General features: G+C 52.9%; 2 protein-coding genes across 2 annotated transcripts in view; both read right to left on the reverse strand.

Moving 5' to 3' along the window:
* The window catches only part of PRSS38 (serine protease 38), a 31,443-nt gene extending 27,122 nt beyond the window's left edge, over positions 1-4,321 (reverse strand). The window contains exons 1-3 of the mRNA XM_039464277.2: positions 4,125-4,321; positions 3,158-3,320; positions 2,171-2,442 (exon numbers count right to left, since the gene is read on the reverse strand). Coding sequence (XP_039320211.1) covers positions 2,171-2,442; positions 3,158-3,320; positions 4,125-4,251 — 562 coding nt within the window. The 5' untranslated portion in view covers positions 4,252-4,321. The remainder of the gene's footprint in view (positions 1-2,170; positions 2,443-3,157; positions 3,321-4,124) is intronic.
* Positions 4,322-4,400: 79 nt separating this feature from the next.
* SNAP47 (synaptosome associated protein 47) overlaps positions 4,401-14,797 on the reverse strand; it is a 67,997-nt gene continuing 57,600 nt past the window's right edge. Inside the window, exon 5 of the mRNA XM_074385478.1 lies at positions 4,401-4,627. Within this exon, the coding sequence (XP_074241579.1) occupies positions 4,586-4,627 (42 nt within the window). The 3' untranslated portion in view covers positions 4,401-4,585. The remainder of the gene's footprint in view (positions 4,628-14,797) is intronic.

A 14,797-nucleotide genomic window follows, 5' to 3' on the forward strand; every position in this document is an offset into this window, starting at 1 on the left:
ATCCACCCGCCTCGGCCTCCCAAAGTGCTGGGATGACAGGCTTGAGCCACCGCACCCGGCTGAAAACTGTTTTAAAGTTCACATAAAACAAAAAATAAAGCCTGCATAGCCAAGAAAATTCTAAGCAAAAAGAATGAAGTTGGAGGCACCATGTTATCCAACTTCAAACCATATTATAAGGCTACAGTAACCAATATAGCATGGCACCCGTATAATAACAGACACATAGACCAATGGAACAGGATAGAAACTCATAAGTAAGACTGCACACCTATAACCATCATATCTTTAACAAACCTGACAAAAACAAGCAATGGGGAAGGATTTCCTGTTTAATAAATGGTATTGGGATAACTGGCTAGACATATGCAGAAAGTTGAAGCTGGACCCCTTCCTTACACCATATACAAAAATTAACTCAAGATGGACTAAAAACTTAAATGTAAAACCCACAACTATAAAAACCATAGAAGAAAATCTAGGCAATACCATTCAGGACATAGGCATGGGCAAAGATTTCGTGACAAAAACACCAAAGTAATTGCAACAAAAGCAAAAACTGACAAACAGGATCTAATCAAACTAAAGAACTTCTGCACAGCAAAAGAAACTATCATCAGAGTGAACAGAAAACCAACAGAATGGGAGAAAATGTTTGCAATCTATCCATCTGACAAAGGTCTGATATCCAGGGTTTACAAGGAACTCAAGCAAATTTACAATAAAAAACCAAACAACCCCATTAAAAAGTAGCAAAGGACATGAACAGACACTTCTCAAAAGAAGACATAAATGCAGCCAAGAAACATGAAAAAACCTCAACATCACTGATCATTAGAGAAATGCAAATCAAAACCACAGTTTTTGTACAGACAGGGTCTCACTGTGTTGCCCAGGCTGGTCTCAAACTCCTGGGCTCAAGCGATCCTCCCATCTCAGCCTCCCAAAAGGCTGGGATTTACAGGTGTGAGCTACGGTGCCCAGCTTAAATGCCTATTTTTGGCATCAGTAGATTAAAAGAGCAAAATTATATGATCCTCTCAAGAGTTGCCACAAGCATTTCGATAAAATCTATAATTATCTACAATTTTTTAAATTAAGTAATTCAGCTAAAAAAGGTAACTTTCTTAATCTGGTGTAGTATATCAATCTGAAATCTCCAGGCCAGGCCACAAATGCTATAGTGAACCATTTCCAATCAAACAAAACCAAGAAAACATCGGGTATCATCTGTGCTGGAGGCTCCAACCATTGTAAGAAGACAAGAAAAATAAATAAAAGATAAAATATGTCCCAGTACTTTGGGAGGCCGAGGCGGGTGGATCACAAGGTCAAGAGATCGAGACCATCCTGGTCAACATGGTGAAACCCCGTCTCTACTAAAAATACAAAAAATTAGCTGGGCATGGTGGCACGTGCCTGTAATCCCAGCTACTCAGGAGGCTGAGGCAGGAGAATTGCCTGAACCCAGGAGGCGGAGGTTGCTGTGAGCTGAGATCGCGCCATTGCACTCCAGCCTGGGTAACGTGAGCGAAAACTCTGTCTCAAAAAAAAAAAAAAAAAAAAAAAAAAAGATAAAATATGGGAGGAGAGTGATCAAATAGTCTTTATTAGAAGAAAACATTATATTTTATCTAGAGCTGTCAAAATAATCAGTTTGATAAACTACTAACAATGAGTTCCATAAGATGACTGGATGTAAGATCAATATGCAAAAATCAATAGCTGTGACTAATTAGCAAATGCAATTACAAAAATCTGTTTTGAATAGCCCTAAATATTGAAGAATGCCCTGGTATAAATCTAGAAAGAATGCACAGGCCTTTGTGGAGGAAAGTTTAGTAAGGAATGGTTTTTAAATGAGCTAAAAGAGACTTTTAAGTTCAATTTACAATCTTAAGGAAAGCTATGCCTTTAAATTTGTGCTCTTGATATACTGCATACCAACTTCACACCACAGCAGCTGTAAGTACTTTTCTGCGTACAACAGACCCAATCAGAAAGAAAACAACGCAACATCCACACTGACAAACAAATAAACGTAGATCGATGGGTGGGGACTCCAGTCCCCAAACACCTGGACCCCCTGAGCTGGCAGACCACTTTCTTCCCTGTGGTGGAGTGGAAGAAGCCTTCACCCTGCCCACAGAGCCCTGCACTGTATTCCTACCTTGTTGTGAGACTAGTCCCCATCCTGTGGCCCAGCAGTTAGCACTGGTGAGGTCCAGATCTGGAGGTGGAAGGCAGACCGGGAGCACAGAGTCAGAAAACGCAATGCGGCTCTTCAGCTGCACCAGCGCCACGTCGCCTCCGATGGGGTGGTCCACCTCGTACGAGGGATGCAGGATCACCCGTTCCACCTCATACCACTGGGTGTGGTTGCCGGCCACCCTGAGGTTCACAAGGCCTACGTACATGTCGTAGATCTGGATGTTCTTGTCCCTGCGGGGGTGAGAACAGAGGGACAATGCCTGCTGCCTCCTGTGTGGTCAGCCCACAGGCCTGGGGAGACCAAGCACAGGAGGCTGGCGCCCACTCAGTGGGACCGAAAAGCCAGCTTCTTCGGCAGCACAGCAGGGACCTATCTGGCTGTCTGGCAGAGGTGCCTCCTAAGGAGTCGACTTGGCCCATGGAGGCTGGGAACCAAAGTCTGTACAGGCCAGGAGCCTGTGAGACCTGCTCTCATTCCTACCGACAACCTGGCTGCTCACATCCCTGTGGAGGCCAGATGGCCACAGAAGAGCCATGCCTGCTGTGCGGGGCAGCGGTGGTGAACCAGCGGCTGGAGGAGCCACCAGGAAGGCCAGGGGCTTGGAGACCAGCGTCACTCATGGGGACCTGGCTGTGCACTTGGGGGACCAGCGTCACTCATGGGGACCTGGCTGTGCACTTGGGGGACCAGCCTCACTCATGGGGACCTGGCTGTGATCTTGGGGACCACAGCGTCACTCTTGAGGACCTGGCTGTGCACTTGGGGGACCAGCGTCAAGGGTGGGGACCCAGTTGCGTGCTTTGACCCAGCCTGACTGGTGGGGACCTGGCCCTGTGGGGGTGGACAGCGGTGAAGGGGGAGGCTTGCGTGGGATCCATCCGAGGCGCTAAGGGCACAGCGTGCAGGCCCAGCTCCCCACACCGTCCCGGGCCCGCGCCCCCTCACCGGTCGAAGCAGTGCGCAGCCGACAGCACCCAGTACTCGTTGAGGATGGAGCCGCCGCAGACGTGGAGGCCCGCGTAGTGCACGCTGACCTGCCACGGCCACCTCCTCTCCCGCGCGGGGCGGCCGCCCAGGATCTTCCCCTCCGTGCTGGGCCGGCCACAGGCTGCAGGGAGCACAGAGCCCACGGTGGAGCCACGCTGGGGCCACGGGAGGGGCGGGACGGGAGGGGACGCGGGGGAGGGGCGTGGACAGGAGGAAGGGGGAGTGGGGGGTGCGGGGGAGGGGCGTGGACAGGAGGGAGGGGGAACGGGGGATGCAGGGGAGGGACGGGGAGAGGAGGGAGGGGGAGCGGGGGACGCGGGGGAGGGGCGGGGACAGGAGGGAGGGGGAGCGGGGGACGTGGGGAGGGGCGGGGACAGGAGGGAGGGGGAGCGGGGGATGCGGGGGAGGGGCGGGGACAGGAGGGAGGGGGAGCGGGGGACGTGGGGGAGGGGCGGGGACAGGAGGGAGGGGGAGCGGGGGATGCGGGGGAGGGGCGGGGACAGGAGGGAGGGGGAGCGGGGGACGTGGGGGAGGGGCGGGGACAGGAGGGAGGGGGAGCGGGGGGTGCGGGGGAGGGGCGGGGACAGGAGGGAGGGGGAGCGGGGGACGTGGGGGAGGGGCGGGGACAGGAGGGAGGGGTAGCGGGGGATGCGGGGGCGGGGGCGGGGACAGGGGGGAGGGGGAGCGGGGGGTGCGGGGGAGGGGCGGGGACAGGAGGGAGGGGGAGCGGGGGGTGCGGGGGAGGGGCGGGGACAGGAGGGAGGGGGAGCGGGGGATGCGGGGGCGGGGGCGGGGACAGGAGGGAGGGGGAGCGGGAGATGCGGGGGCGGGGGCGGGGACGGGCCAGCGACACTGGCGGGGGAGGCCCCGGGGCTCTGTCTCCAGCCGCCCGCCCGCCCGCCGGCCCCCCCCCCACAAGACCTACCCACGCTGCGAGTTAGGGAGATTCCCTGGTTCTCCGCGTGTCTGTGGCCCGAGGCGGCGACCCGGGCTGCGGGCCCCACCAGCAGCAGCAGCAGCAGGCCCAGGGCGGAGGGCCCGGGTGTTCCCATGCCGGACACAGGGGCAGCCGTGAGGCCCGAGGCAGCGCCCCCAGCGGTGACGGCCCCGACACGTGACCGCGTCTCCAGCTCCGGGTGGCGCCCCCGCCAGGTGACGGCGCTCCCCGCAGGAGAGGGCGCCTGACCTGGACACGTGACTGCGCTCCCAGCACGTGTCCGCCTCGGGATTTACCTCTCCCGACCTGGGCACATGACGGCTCCAGCTGGACGTCTGACGCTGCGCGACCGTTCCTCAGCATAGGTTTGGCATGCCTTCCCACAGCCAGGTCCCCTCGAGAACTGTGTGTTTTAAATCCTGATGTTCTCAGCCTTCTCCGTGGCCAACTTAATTGTTAGGTCGATGACAATGGATACGTCTGCTGCCCAGCTATAAAAAGAGAGAGAGAGATTGAGAGAGAGAGAAAGAAGGTCAGGCATGGTGGCTCATGCCTGTAATCCCAGCACTTTGGGAGGGTGAGGGAGGCAGGTAGATCAGTTGAGGTCAGGAGTTTGAGACCAGCCTGGCCAACATGGCAAAACCCCGTCTCTACTAAAAATATAAAAAATTGGCCAGGCATGGCGGCATGCGACTGAAATCCCAGTTCCTCAGGAGGCTGAGACAGCAGAATCACCTGAACCTGGGAGGTGGAGGCTGTGGTGAGCCAAGATCACACCACTGCACTCCAGCCTGTGCAGCAGAGCAAGACTCCATCTCAGAAAACAAACAAACAAAAAATTCATTAAGCCCTCATTTATACCTGGTAAAATTTATCCCATTGATTTTACATTACGGCGAGTTGTATAATTATTTCACTATATATTACAATGTAATAATGATAGAAATAAAGAGGATAATAAATGTAATGTGCTTGAATCATACCAAAACCATTTCCCTGCCAGGAAGAGACTTTGGAACTGGGTAAGAGGCAGAGGTTGCAACAGTTTGGAGGGCTCAGACGAAGACAGGGAAATGTGGAAAAGTTTGGAAATTCCTAGAGACTTGTTGAATGGCTTTGACCAAAATGCTGATAATGATATGGACAATGAAATCCAGGCTGAGGTAGTCTCAGCTGGAGATGAGGAACTTGTTTGGAACTAGAGTAAAGGTAATGCTGACTATGTTTTATCAAAGATACTGGCAGCATTTTGCCCTGCCCTAGAGATTTCTGGAACTTTGAACTTGACAGAGATGATTTAGATTATCTGGTGGAAAAAAAATTCTAAGTGGCAAGGCATTCAAGAACTGACTTGGTGCTATTAAAAGCATTCCGTTTTAAAAGGGAAACAGAGCATGAAAGTTTAGAAAATTTGTAGCCCGACAACGTGATAGAAAAGAAAAACCCGTTTTCTGAGGAGAAGTTCAAGCCGGCTGCAGAAAGTTGCATGAGTAATGCGAAGCCAAATGTTAATGGGGAAAATGTCTCCAGGACTCGTCAAAGAGCTTTCTGGCAGCCCCTCTCATTGCAGGCCTGGAGGCTTAGGAGGAAAAAATGGTTTCGTGGGCCAAGCCCAGGGCCCCCATGCTGTGGGCAGCCTAGGGACGTGGTGCCCTGCATTCCAGCTGCTCTAGCCATGGCTAAAAGGGACCAAGGTACAGCTCAGGCCATGACTTCAGAGGGTGCAAGCCCCGAGCCTTTGCACCTTCCACACTGTGTTGAGCCTGTGGGTGCACACAAGTCAAGAACTGAGGTTTGGGGACTTCTGCCTAGATTTCACAGGATGTATGGAAATGCCTGGATGTTCAGGTGGAAGTTTTCAGGAGGGGTGGGGTCCTCATTGAGAACCTGTGCTAGGGCAATGCAGAAGGGAAATGTGGTAACCCACACAGAATCCCCACTGGGCACTGCCTAGTGGAGCCTTGAGAAGAGAGCCACTGTCCTCCAGAGCCCAGAATGGTAGATCCACCAACAGCTTGAACTATTCAACTGGAAAAGCTGCAGATACTCAATGCCAGCCTGTGAAAGCAACCAGGAGGGAGGCTGTACACTGCAAAGCACAGGGAAGAGCTGCGCAAGACCATGGGAACCCATCTGCATCAGCATGACCTAAATATGAGACATAGCACTAAAAGAGATTACTTTGGAGCTGTAAGATTCGACTGCTCCGCTGGATTTCTGACTTGCATGGGGCCTTCAGCCCCTTCATTTTGGCCCATTTCTCCCATTTGGAATGGGCATATTTATCCAAATGGGATATAAAATCAACTTGCTTTTGATTTTACAGGCTGATAGGCAGAAGGGACTTGCCTTGTCTCGGATGAGATTTTGGACTGTGGACTTTTTTGTTAATGCTGAAATGAGTTGACTTTGGGGGGATTGTTGGGAAGGCATGATTGGCTTTAAAATGTGAGAATGTGAGATTTGAGAGGAGCCAGGGGAGGAATGATATGGTTTGGCTGTGTCCCTACCCAAATCTCATCTTGAATTGTAGCTCCCATAATTCCCACGTGTTGTGGGAGGGACCCCAGTGGGAGATAACTGAGTCACGGAGGTAGTTTCCCTGTACTGTTCTTATAGTAGTGAATAAGTCTCATGAGATCTGATGGTTTTATAAGGGGGAAACTCCTTTCACTTGGTTCTCATTCTCTCTTCCTGCCACCATGTAAGTTATGACTTACTCCTCCTTGCCTTCCTCCATGAATGTGAGGCCTCCCCAGCCATGTGTAAACTATGAGTTCATTAAACCTCTTTTTCTTTTTCTTTTTCTTTTTGAGACGGAGTTTCGCTCTTGTTACCCGGGTTGGAGTGCAATGGCGCGATCTCGGCTCACCGCAACCTCCGCCTCCTGGGTTCAAGCAATTCTCTTGCCTCAGCCTCCTGAGTAGCTGGGATTACAGGCACACGCCACCATGCCCAGCTAATTTTTTTTTTTTTGTATTTTTAGTAGAGACGGGGTTTCACCATGTTGACCAGGATGGTCTTGATCTCTCGACCTCGTGATCCACCCGCCTCGGCCTCCCAAAGTGCTGGAATTACAGGCTTGAGCCACCGCGCCCGGCCAAACCTCTTTTTCTTTATAAATAACCCAGTCTCAGGTATGTCTTTATGAGCAGCATAAAAACAGATTAATAAATGCAATTCCATTTGTCTATTTTTGTTGTTGTTGCCTGAGCCTTTGGGGTCATTCCAAAGATTTCTTGCCTAAGCCAATGTTGTGAAGTTTTTCCCTATGTTTTCTTTTGGTAGTTTTACAGTTTCAGGTCCAAGTATTTAACCCATTTTGAGTTGAGTTTTGTGCCTGGTGTAAGATAAGGATCTAATGTTACTCTTCAGCATGAGGATAATCAGTTTTCCCAACATCATTTATTGAATAGTCTGTCCTTTCTCCAGTGTATGTTTTAAGTGTCTTTGTCAAAAATCAATTGACTATAAATGCATAGGTTTATTTCTTGGCTTTCTATCAGATTCCATTGGTCAGTTAGTCTATTTTTTTTTCAGGCCAGTATCAATCTGTTTTATTTGCTTTATAATATATTTTAAAGTCAGGTAGTGTAATGCCTCTAGCTTTGTTCTTTTTGCTCAAGATTGTTTTGACAATTCAAGGTCTTTTGTGGCTCCATATAAATTTAAGGTTGTTTTCCTATGATATTTTCTATAAAAAATGACATTGGAATGTTGATATGAATTGCACTGAATCTGTAGATTTCTATGGGTAATATGGATATTTTAATAATGTTAATTATTTTACTCCATTAACATGGGATATCTTTAGATTTATTTGTGTTTTCTTCAATTTCTTTCACAAGGGTTTTATAGTTTTTAGTATACAAGTCTTATAAAGAAGTATTTGACAATAAAATATGAATATAGATAAGTGTTTTGTTACTGTTGTTGCTATTGTAAATGAAATTGTTTTCTTTTTCAGAAAGTTTATTAGTGTATAAAAATGCCACTAATTTTTATATATTTATTTTGTATCCTACAACTTTACTGAATTTATCAGTTCCACCAGCTTTTTGATAGGGTCATTAGGATTTTCTTTATATAATATGTCATCAACAGAGACAATTTCACTTTTCCCTTTCCAGTTAGGATATCTCTTATTTTCTTCTCTTGTCTAATTGATCTGGGTAGGATTTCCAGAACTATGTTGAAAAAAGTAATGAAAGTGGGCATCCCTGTCTTGTCCCTGATTTTAGAGGAAACGCTTTCAACTTTCACTATTGAATATAGTGTTAGCTATGCATTTGTCATATACGGCTTTTTTGTGTTCAGTTATGTTGCATGTATACCTATTCTGTTCGTGTTTATCATAAAAGGTATTAAATTTTAGTCTGGGAGTGACGGCTTACACCTGTAAGCCAGCACTTTGGGAAGCTGAGGTGGGTGGATCGCCTGGGGTCAGGAATTCAAAACCAGCCTGGCCAACATAGTGAAACCCCATTTCTACTAAAACTACAAAAATTAGCCAGGTGTGGTGGCACATCCCTGTAATCCCAGCTACTTGGGAGGCTGAGGCAGGAGAATTGCTTCAGCTTGGGAGGTGGAGGATGCAGTGAGCTGAGAATGCACCACTGCACTTCAGCCTGGGAAACAGAGCAAGACTCCATCTCAAAAAAAAAAAAAAAAGTATTGGATTTTGTGAAATGCGTTTTCTTTTCTGCATCCGTTGAGATAATCATATGGTTTTATCCTTCATTTGTTAATATGATGAATCACATTTATTAATTGGCATATATTGAACCATCCTTGCATTCCAGGGAGAAATTCTACTTGATCATAGTGAATGATCTTTTTAATGTGCTGTTGAGTTTGGTTTGCTAGAATTTTGTTAAGGACTTTTGTATCTATGGTTATCAGGGATATTTGTATTTGTATCTGGCCCTTTCTCAGGCCAGAGCCCCAGTCTGCTCTGCACCAGAGGCCAAGAGGGGGTAGGGGAGGGGATAGGGGAGCTCATGTGGGAAGGAGGGGGTGGGGGGAGCTCATGTGGGAAGGAGGGGGTAGGGGGAGCTCATGTGGGAAGGAGGGGGTGGGGGGAAATCCTGAGAGAAGCAGGGGTTAGTGGGGGGAGCTCCTGTGGGAAGGAGGGATTAGTAGGAAGAGCTCCTGAGAGAAGGGGGTGAAGGGAGCTCCTGTGGCAAGGAGGGGGTGAGGGGAGCTCATGAGGGAAGGAGGGGGTGGGGGAGCTCCTGTGGGAAGGAGGGGGTGGGGGGAGCTCCTGTGGGAAGGAGGGGGTGGGGGGAGTTTCTAAGGGAAGGAGGGGGTGGGGGAGCTCCTGTGGGAAGGAGGGGGTGGGGGAGCTCCTGTGGGAAGGAGGGGTTGGGGGGGCTCCTGTGGGACGGAGGGGGTGGGGGGAGCTCCTGTGGGAAGGAGGGGTTGGGGGGAGTTCATGTGGGAAGGAGGGGGTGGGGGGAGCTCCTGAGGGAAGGAGGGGGTGGGGGGAGTTTCTAAGGGAAGGAGGGGGTGGGGGGCTCCTGTGGGAAGGAGGGGGTGGGGGGGCTCCTGTGGGAAGGAAGAGCTGGGGGGGCTCCTGTGGGAAGGAGGGGGTAGGGGGAGTTTCTAAGGGAATGAGGGGCTGGGGGGTCTCCTTTGGGAACAAGGGGTTGGGATCACCTCTGGAGGAAAGGGGGAGTTCTGGGGGTCGTGGGAGGACACTGCCAGGGGCCTGGTGAGACTGCAGTGCCTCTGCTGCCTGCTGGGCTGGGGAGGCAGCCTGGCCTGTGGAGGAGGGTCCTGCCTGGGGCCCAGCCCCGCCTGTGTGTTGCTGCCCCTCCCCGCAGCTGGGCCTGTCCCAAGGTGTGTTCCTCCAACCCTCTTTGCCCCTGGTCGGAGAGCAGCAGTGTGAGGCCCAGTGTGGTGTGGGCTAGACCTGGAGGCTCCCCGCCCAGAGAAGCCCCTGGGGTCTGGAGCACAGGTGTCCCAGCGCACTGCCTCCTTTGCAGCTGGGCCCTGCAGCGCCTGCCCCGATGCCTGACCTTCCCAGCCAGGGACCCTCCTGCCAGGCTCACACCAGCCCTCAGCCCTGCGCCAGCCACAGCGCCCCTCTCACTCTGTGATCCCCGGTCCAGGGCCCAGCCTCTCCGTGAGTCTCAGCCAAACTGGAACTGATCCCTTGTCTCCTCCCCAGCACCCAGTGGGCCCACCCACCTCGGCTCCCCGACTGGAGGCCAGCCTGACTTCCAGCTCCTGCAGAGCTGTAGCCGCCTGCGGCATTGGTCCTGTGCCCAAGCTGGTGTGGAGGAATTTGGCCCAGCGCTGCAGACATGGCTAGATCCTCCCTCTGCAATGGCTGAGGTGCCGGGTGCTCCCAGGATGACAGTCCCTGTGCCATGGCTGTGGTGCCCCGGGGACGGCCCTCTGCAGCTGGCCTGATGAGCATCCTGCAGGCCCACCGCCAAGAGGCGCAGGAGCAGCTCTGACGGCACTGGGTGCTGGGGAAGCTGGGGACCTGTGAGGGCCCTGTGTGGCTGGACAGGGGTGTGCGGCAGCTCTGTAACCCAGGCCTCAGTTTCTCCCACTGTAAGGGCTTCCTGGGGATTCCTGGGAGCCAGGAGGGGGTGCATGGCCCGCTCTCCCTGCAGGCACATCCCCCACTGCCCCAGCCAGCACAGCTGGTCCTGATTAGAGCAGGGCTCAGCTCCCCTCCTGAAGTGAGCCAGTCAGGCAGGGACGGAAACCTGATCCCAGCCCCTCATCCCACATTCCAGCCCAGCAGCTGCAGGCAGCACAGCTCCTGCCTCCTCCTGGCCGCAGAGGGCTAGGGGGCTCCCGGGAAGTGCAGCTGGGATGTGGCTTCCAGCAGGAGACCTATTTGGAGAGAGGTCTCCTCCCGTGGCCTGGCTTCCCAGGCCGCCTCTGAAGGCATGAGGGCTGCCCGTCATCCCAGGGCCAAGCACTGGCTGATCCCAGCACAACAGGCTCCGAGCTCTGGGGCATGTGATAAGATACACATCCCACTGCCCAGCCCTGCAGCGCCTGCCCAGCAAAACGGAAAGGCGGAAGCCCCCAGGACCCTGGGGCAGCTCAGCCCTGACCTCAGTGGCCCCACCTTTCCTCTCCCAGCCCCTCTTCCCTGCAGCTGGCTGGAGGCTGGGCTGCCCTGGCCCAGCATGGGACAACAGTAGGTCGCACACTCTGTTGGTCGCGCTACAGTGACCAGGACCAGAACCCTTTGGGGGTCCCAGGCCCTGATTCCCAGCCTCCTGAAGAGGCTCCTGCTGATACGGGATCTATCCCTGGGGCACTTCTGGCGCCCTGCACCCCCATGAGCACAGGCCCCATGGGGCAGGGAGATCGCCCACATCAGGCTGTGCCTCTGTCTCCAGCCAAGTGTCTGCAATGGGTTGGGGTGAGCAGTGACTGCCAGAGATGCCACAGAGGCCTCTGACCCCCGAGAAGCCTGGCACAGTGGAGGGCTGCGGCCCCCAGACCCATGCTCTGGAGCACCCATGATGGGCCCAGACCCTGGCTGAGGAGCCTTCGGTCAACCCAGGAGCCCCTCCCCAGGGTAGGTTTCTGTGGCCCGAGGTTGGCTGGGCAGCTTGACAGCTCCAGGCTGGCCGAATACAGCCAGCAGACTCCCAGCCTCAGCTGCGGGGTCCGTGTGGCTCTCAGTGTTCACAGGGAGAGGTTGAGGATGCAGCCCTGGGAGCCCCTGGAGCCCCCTCAGAACCTCCGCCCCACTCCGCTGGACACTCACGCACAGCGCCTGAGCAGCAGCAGCTCCCTCCGCCGGGCTGAGATCTCAGCCCTCCCTGTTCAGATGGCAAACTGTGGAGGGAGAGACTCCAAAGAGCATGCGGTGCCCCAGCGGGACTGGCCTCTGGGCCCCGAGTTCCCCCACTGTCCTGACACAGAGAGGAGCATGAACACGGTGTGTGTGTGTTGCGGGGGCCCACTGTGATCCCCAGGTCACACGTGGCCCCAAGAGGACAGCTCCTGACGGCCCAGACACTGAAGATTACAAGGCATGGAGATCTGGGGCCCTGGAGCCTGGACCGCAGGGCGGGCGCCACAGAGCCATGGAGGCTTCCACAGGGAGCCTGCTGCTGCCAGGGCCTGTCCGGGACTGCCCACAAGTGAGATCCCAGGGCCCCCGCAGGGATTCTGTGCTTCACCTGGGGAGCAGCCTGACCGCTGGTAACTCCATATCTTTCTGAGATGCTCTGTGCCGAACGGTGCTCCCTGCACATGCGTGTGTCTGCATGTGGGTCCCACGTGCGTGGGACGGCCTCTCGGCGTGTGGGTCCCACGTGCCTGGGATGGCCTCTCGGTGTGTGGGTCCCACGTGCCTGGGACGGCTTCTCGGCATTTGCCTGCCGCTGTGCATCTGTGTCTGTGTTTATGGATTTCGAACTTACTTTGGGCAATGAATCAGATGAACAGTATTTTGAATTATGCGTGCATTATGTACGTCAAGCAGAACACTTCTAAAGGCAGTAAGGATAACAAGACTGTTTTGATACACACAAAAAATGCAAAATCTGGCACTGTGAATGGCCATGTGATCTCAGCTACAATGTATTGTGTTTTGTCCAATAAACTCAACGGCTTTTTAAAAAGCTTGACTTGCAACAGCAAAGCACAAGTTAATTAAACTGACCAGAAGTCAAAAAAGGAAAACATTTGCTGCAAAGCTCAATCACAGCTGCTTGTGTTTTTAATTACAAATAATACAAGTCAGCAAGATGCATCCAAAACTTACAAGAACCTTTAAACCATCCCTGATACGTGAAGACATTTAGTTCAAACATGGGTTAGGGATCGGGTGATGGTCAGGGTCAGGCAGGGTTGGGGTCAGGGATAGGATCAGAATTATGGTCAGGACTAGAGTCAGTGTCACAGTTAGGGTTAGAATCAAGGCCATAAGGTCAGGGCTAGGGTACAGTCAGGGTCATGGTCAGAGTTAGCATTCAGGTATCAGTATGATAGGGTCAGGTTCTGGGTTAGGGTGAGAGCCTAGGTTAGCATTAGGGTCAAGTTCATGGTCAGTGTTAGTGTTAGGATCAGGTTGAGACCAGGCTTGGGTCTGGGTCAGGGTCTTAGTCACAGTGTCACAGTGAGGGTCAGGTTAAGGTCAGGGTCAGTGTTAGGGCCACAGCTAGTGTCAGGGTTACTGGTAGGGTCAGTGTTAGGTAGAGGATCAGGCTTAGTGTTAGGGTCACAGTTAGGATGAGTGTTATGGGCTCCTAGGCATGGAGGCATCTGATGCAGAGCACTGGGCTAAGGTTAGCTGCACCTTCTGCAAATCCCACTGCAGCTGTGGCTATCTGGAACCCCTGCCACCCAGCATGCTTTGGCAGAAGACCCTGCCTTGACTCAGAGAAGGCCTCTGAGAACTGCTCTTTGTAGAAATCAGTGCCTGGATGACACCTGCTTCTCCCAGGAAGCATCAGCTGTCTAGGTTCATGCTGTGAGGCACAGAAACACAGAACGACCTGCCCTTGGCTTCAGCCCCAAGCATCTCAGAGGCCAGAGCCCTGTTCCACGGCCCCCAGCCCACCCAGTTTCACCATCTGCCTTCTCTCCAAACAGTGAGCACTCTCTAATTTCTATTCAGTGTCAAGCGTTGGTAGAGATGTTTTACCTCAAGCATAAGAACACATGCCTTAGCCAGGCACAATGGCTCACACCTGTAATCTCAGCACTCTCGGAAGCCAAAGCGGGTGGATCACCTGAGGTCAGGAGTTTGAGACCAGCCTGGCCAATATGGTGAAACCCCGTGTCTACCTAAAATACAAAAATTGGCCAGGCGTGGTTGCTGAGGCAGGAGAACTACTAGAATCGCTTGAACCGGGGAGGTTCAAGATCACACCATTGTACTCCAATCTACTTGACAGAGTGAGGCTCAAAAAAAAAAAAAGAAAGAAAGAAAACAAAAGAAAAACATATGTCTTGGCTAAAGAGATTGGCCGGTTAATTATGGTGGACCCTCATTATTCCATGATTCCGTATTTGTGGCTTTATTTTTCTCTGCCTCTGTTTGATTTTCCTAAAGTTTTAAAAACGTGTTTGGCCTCTTTCAACAAAGATCCGGAAAGGCAAACATTGAGTTAAGGACAGCTTCCTTGGGCAGGGATGGTTTTGCCCAGTTGGGCAACTCAGGGGTGGACCACTCGAGGTCCTGAGTGGGGTCAAGCCGTCCATTTTGGCTTCTGAGAGGGCACCTTGCTGCAGTGCCCCAGAACTCCATGGGGCCTGCTGGGCAGGTGGCCTTGGGCAGCCCGAGCTCCCTCAGTGGGTCTCTGCTTCTGTCACAACATCAGGCTTGAACCAGGGCCTCTGCTTCTCATCATCTGGGTTCCTACTCCACCTGGCTCTGTGCTCTGTGCAGGCATTGGCTCTCAGGAAGGAGGTGAGCCGGACAGTGAAAAAAATGAGAGCCACGGTGGGGTGCAATCCTGGCCAGAGCCTCCTGGGTAGCCACTGAAAACACCATGCCCTTCGCAGGGACGTTCTGACCCACAAGGCACAGCGGATGCGCACGCGCTTCCACACAGGGCCTGTCCAGCAGCCCGTGGTGAGGCCACTAAGGGTCTCCTGTCCCAAAGAGGGCAGCCAGAGGAAGCAGGAGCCCAGCCCGTGAGAGCTACAGCCACTGGGCAGCCAGCTCACGT

This window comes from Saimiri boliviensis, chromosome 14 (genome assembly GCF_048565385.1).
Source record: "Saimiri boliviensis isolate mSaiBol1 chromosome 14, mSaiBol1.pri, whole genome shotgun sequence".
Classification (NCBI taxonomy): Eukaryota; Metazoa; Chordata; class Mammalia; order Primates; family Cebidae; genus Saimiri; species Saimiri boliviensis.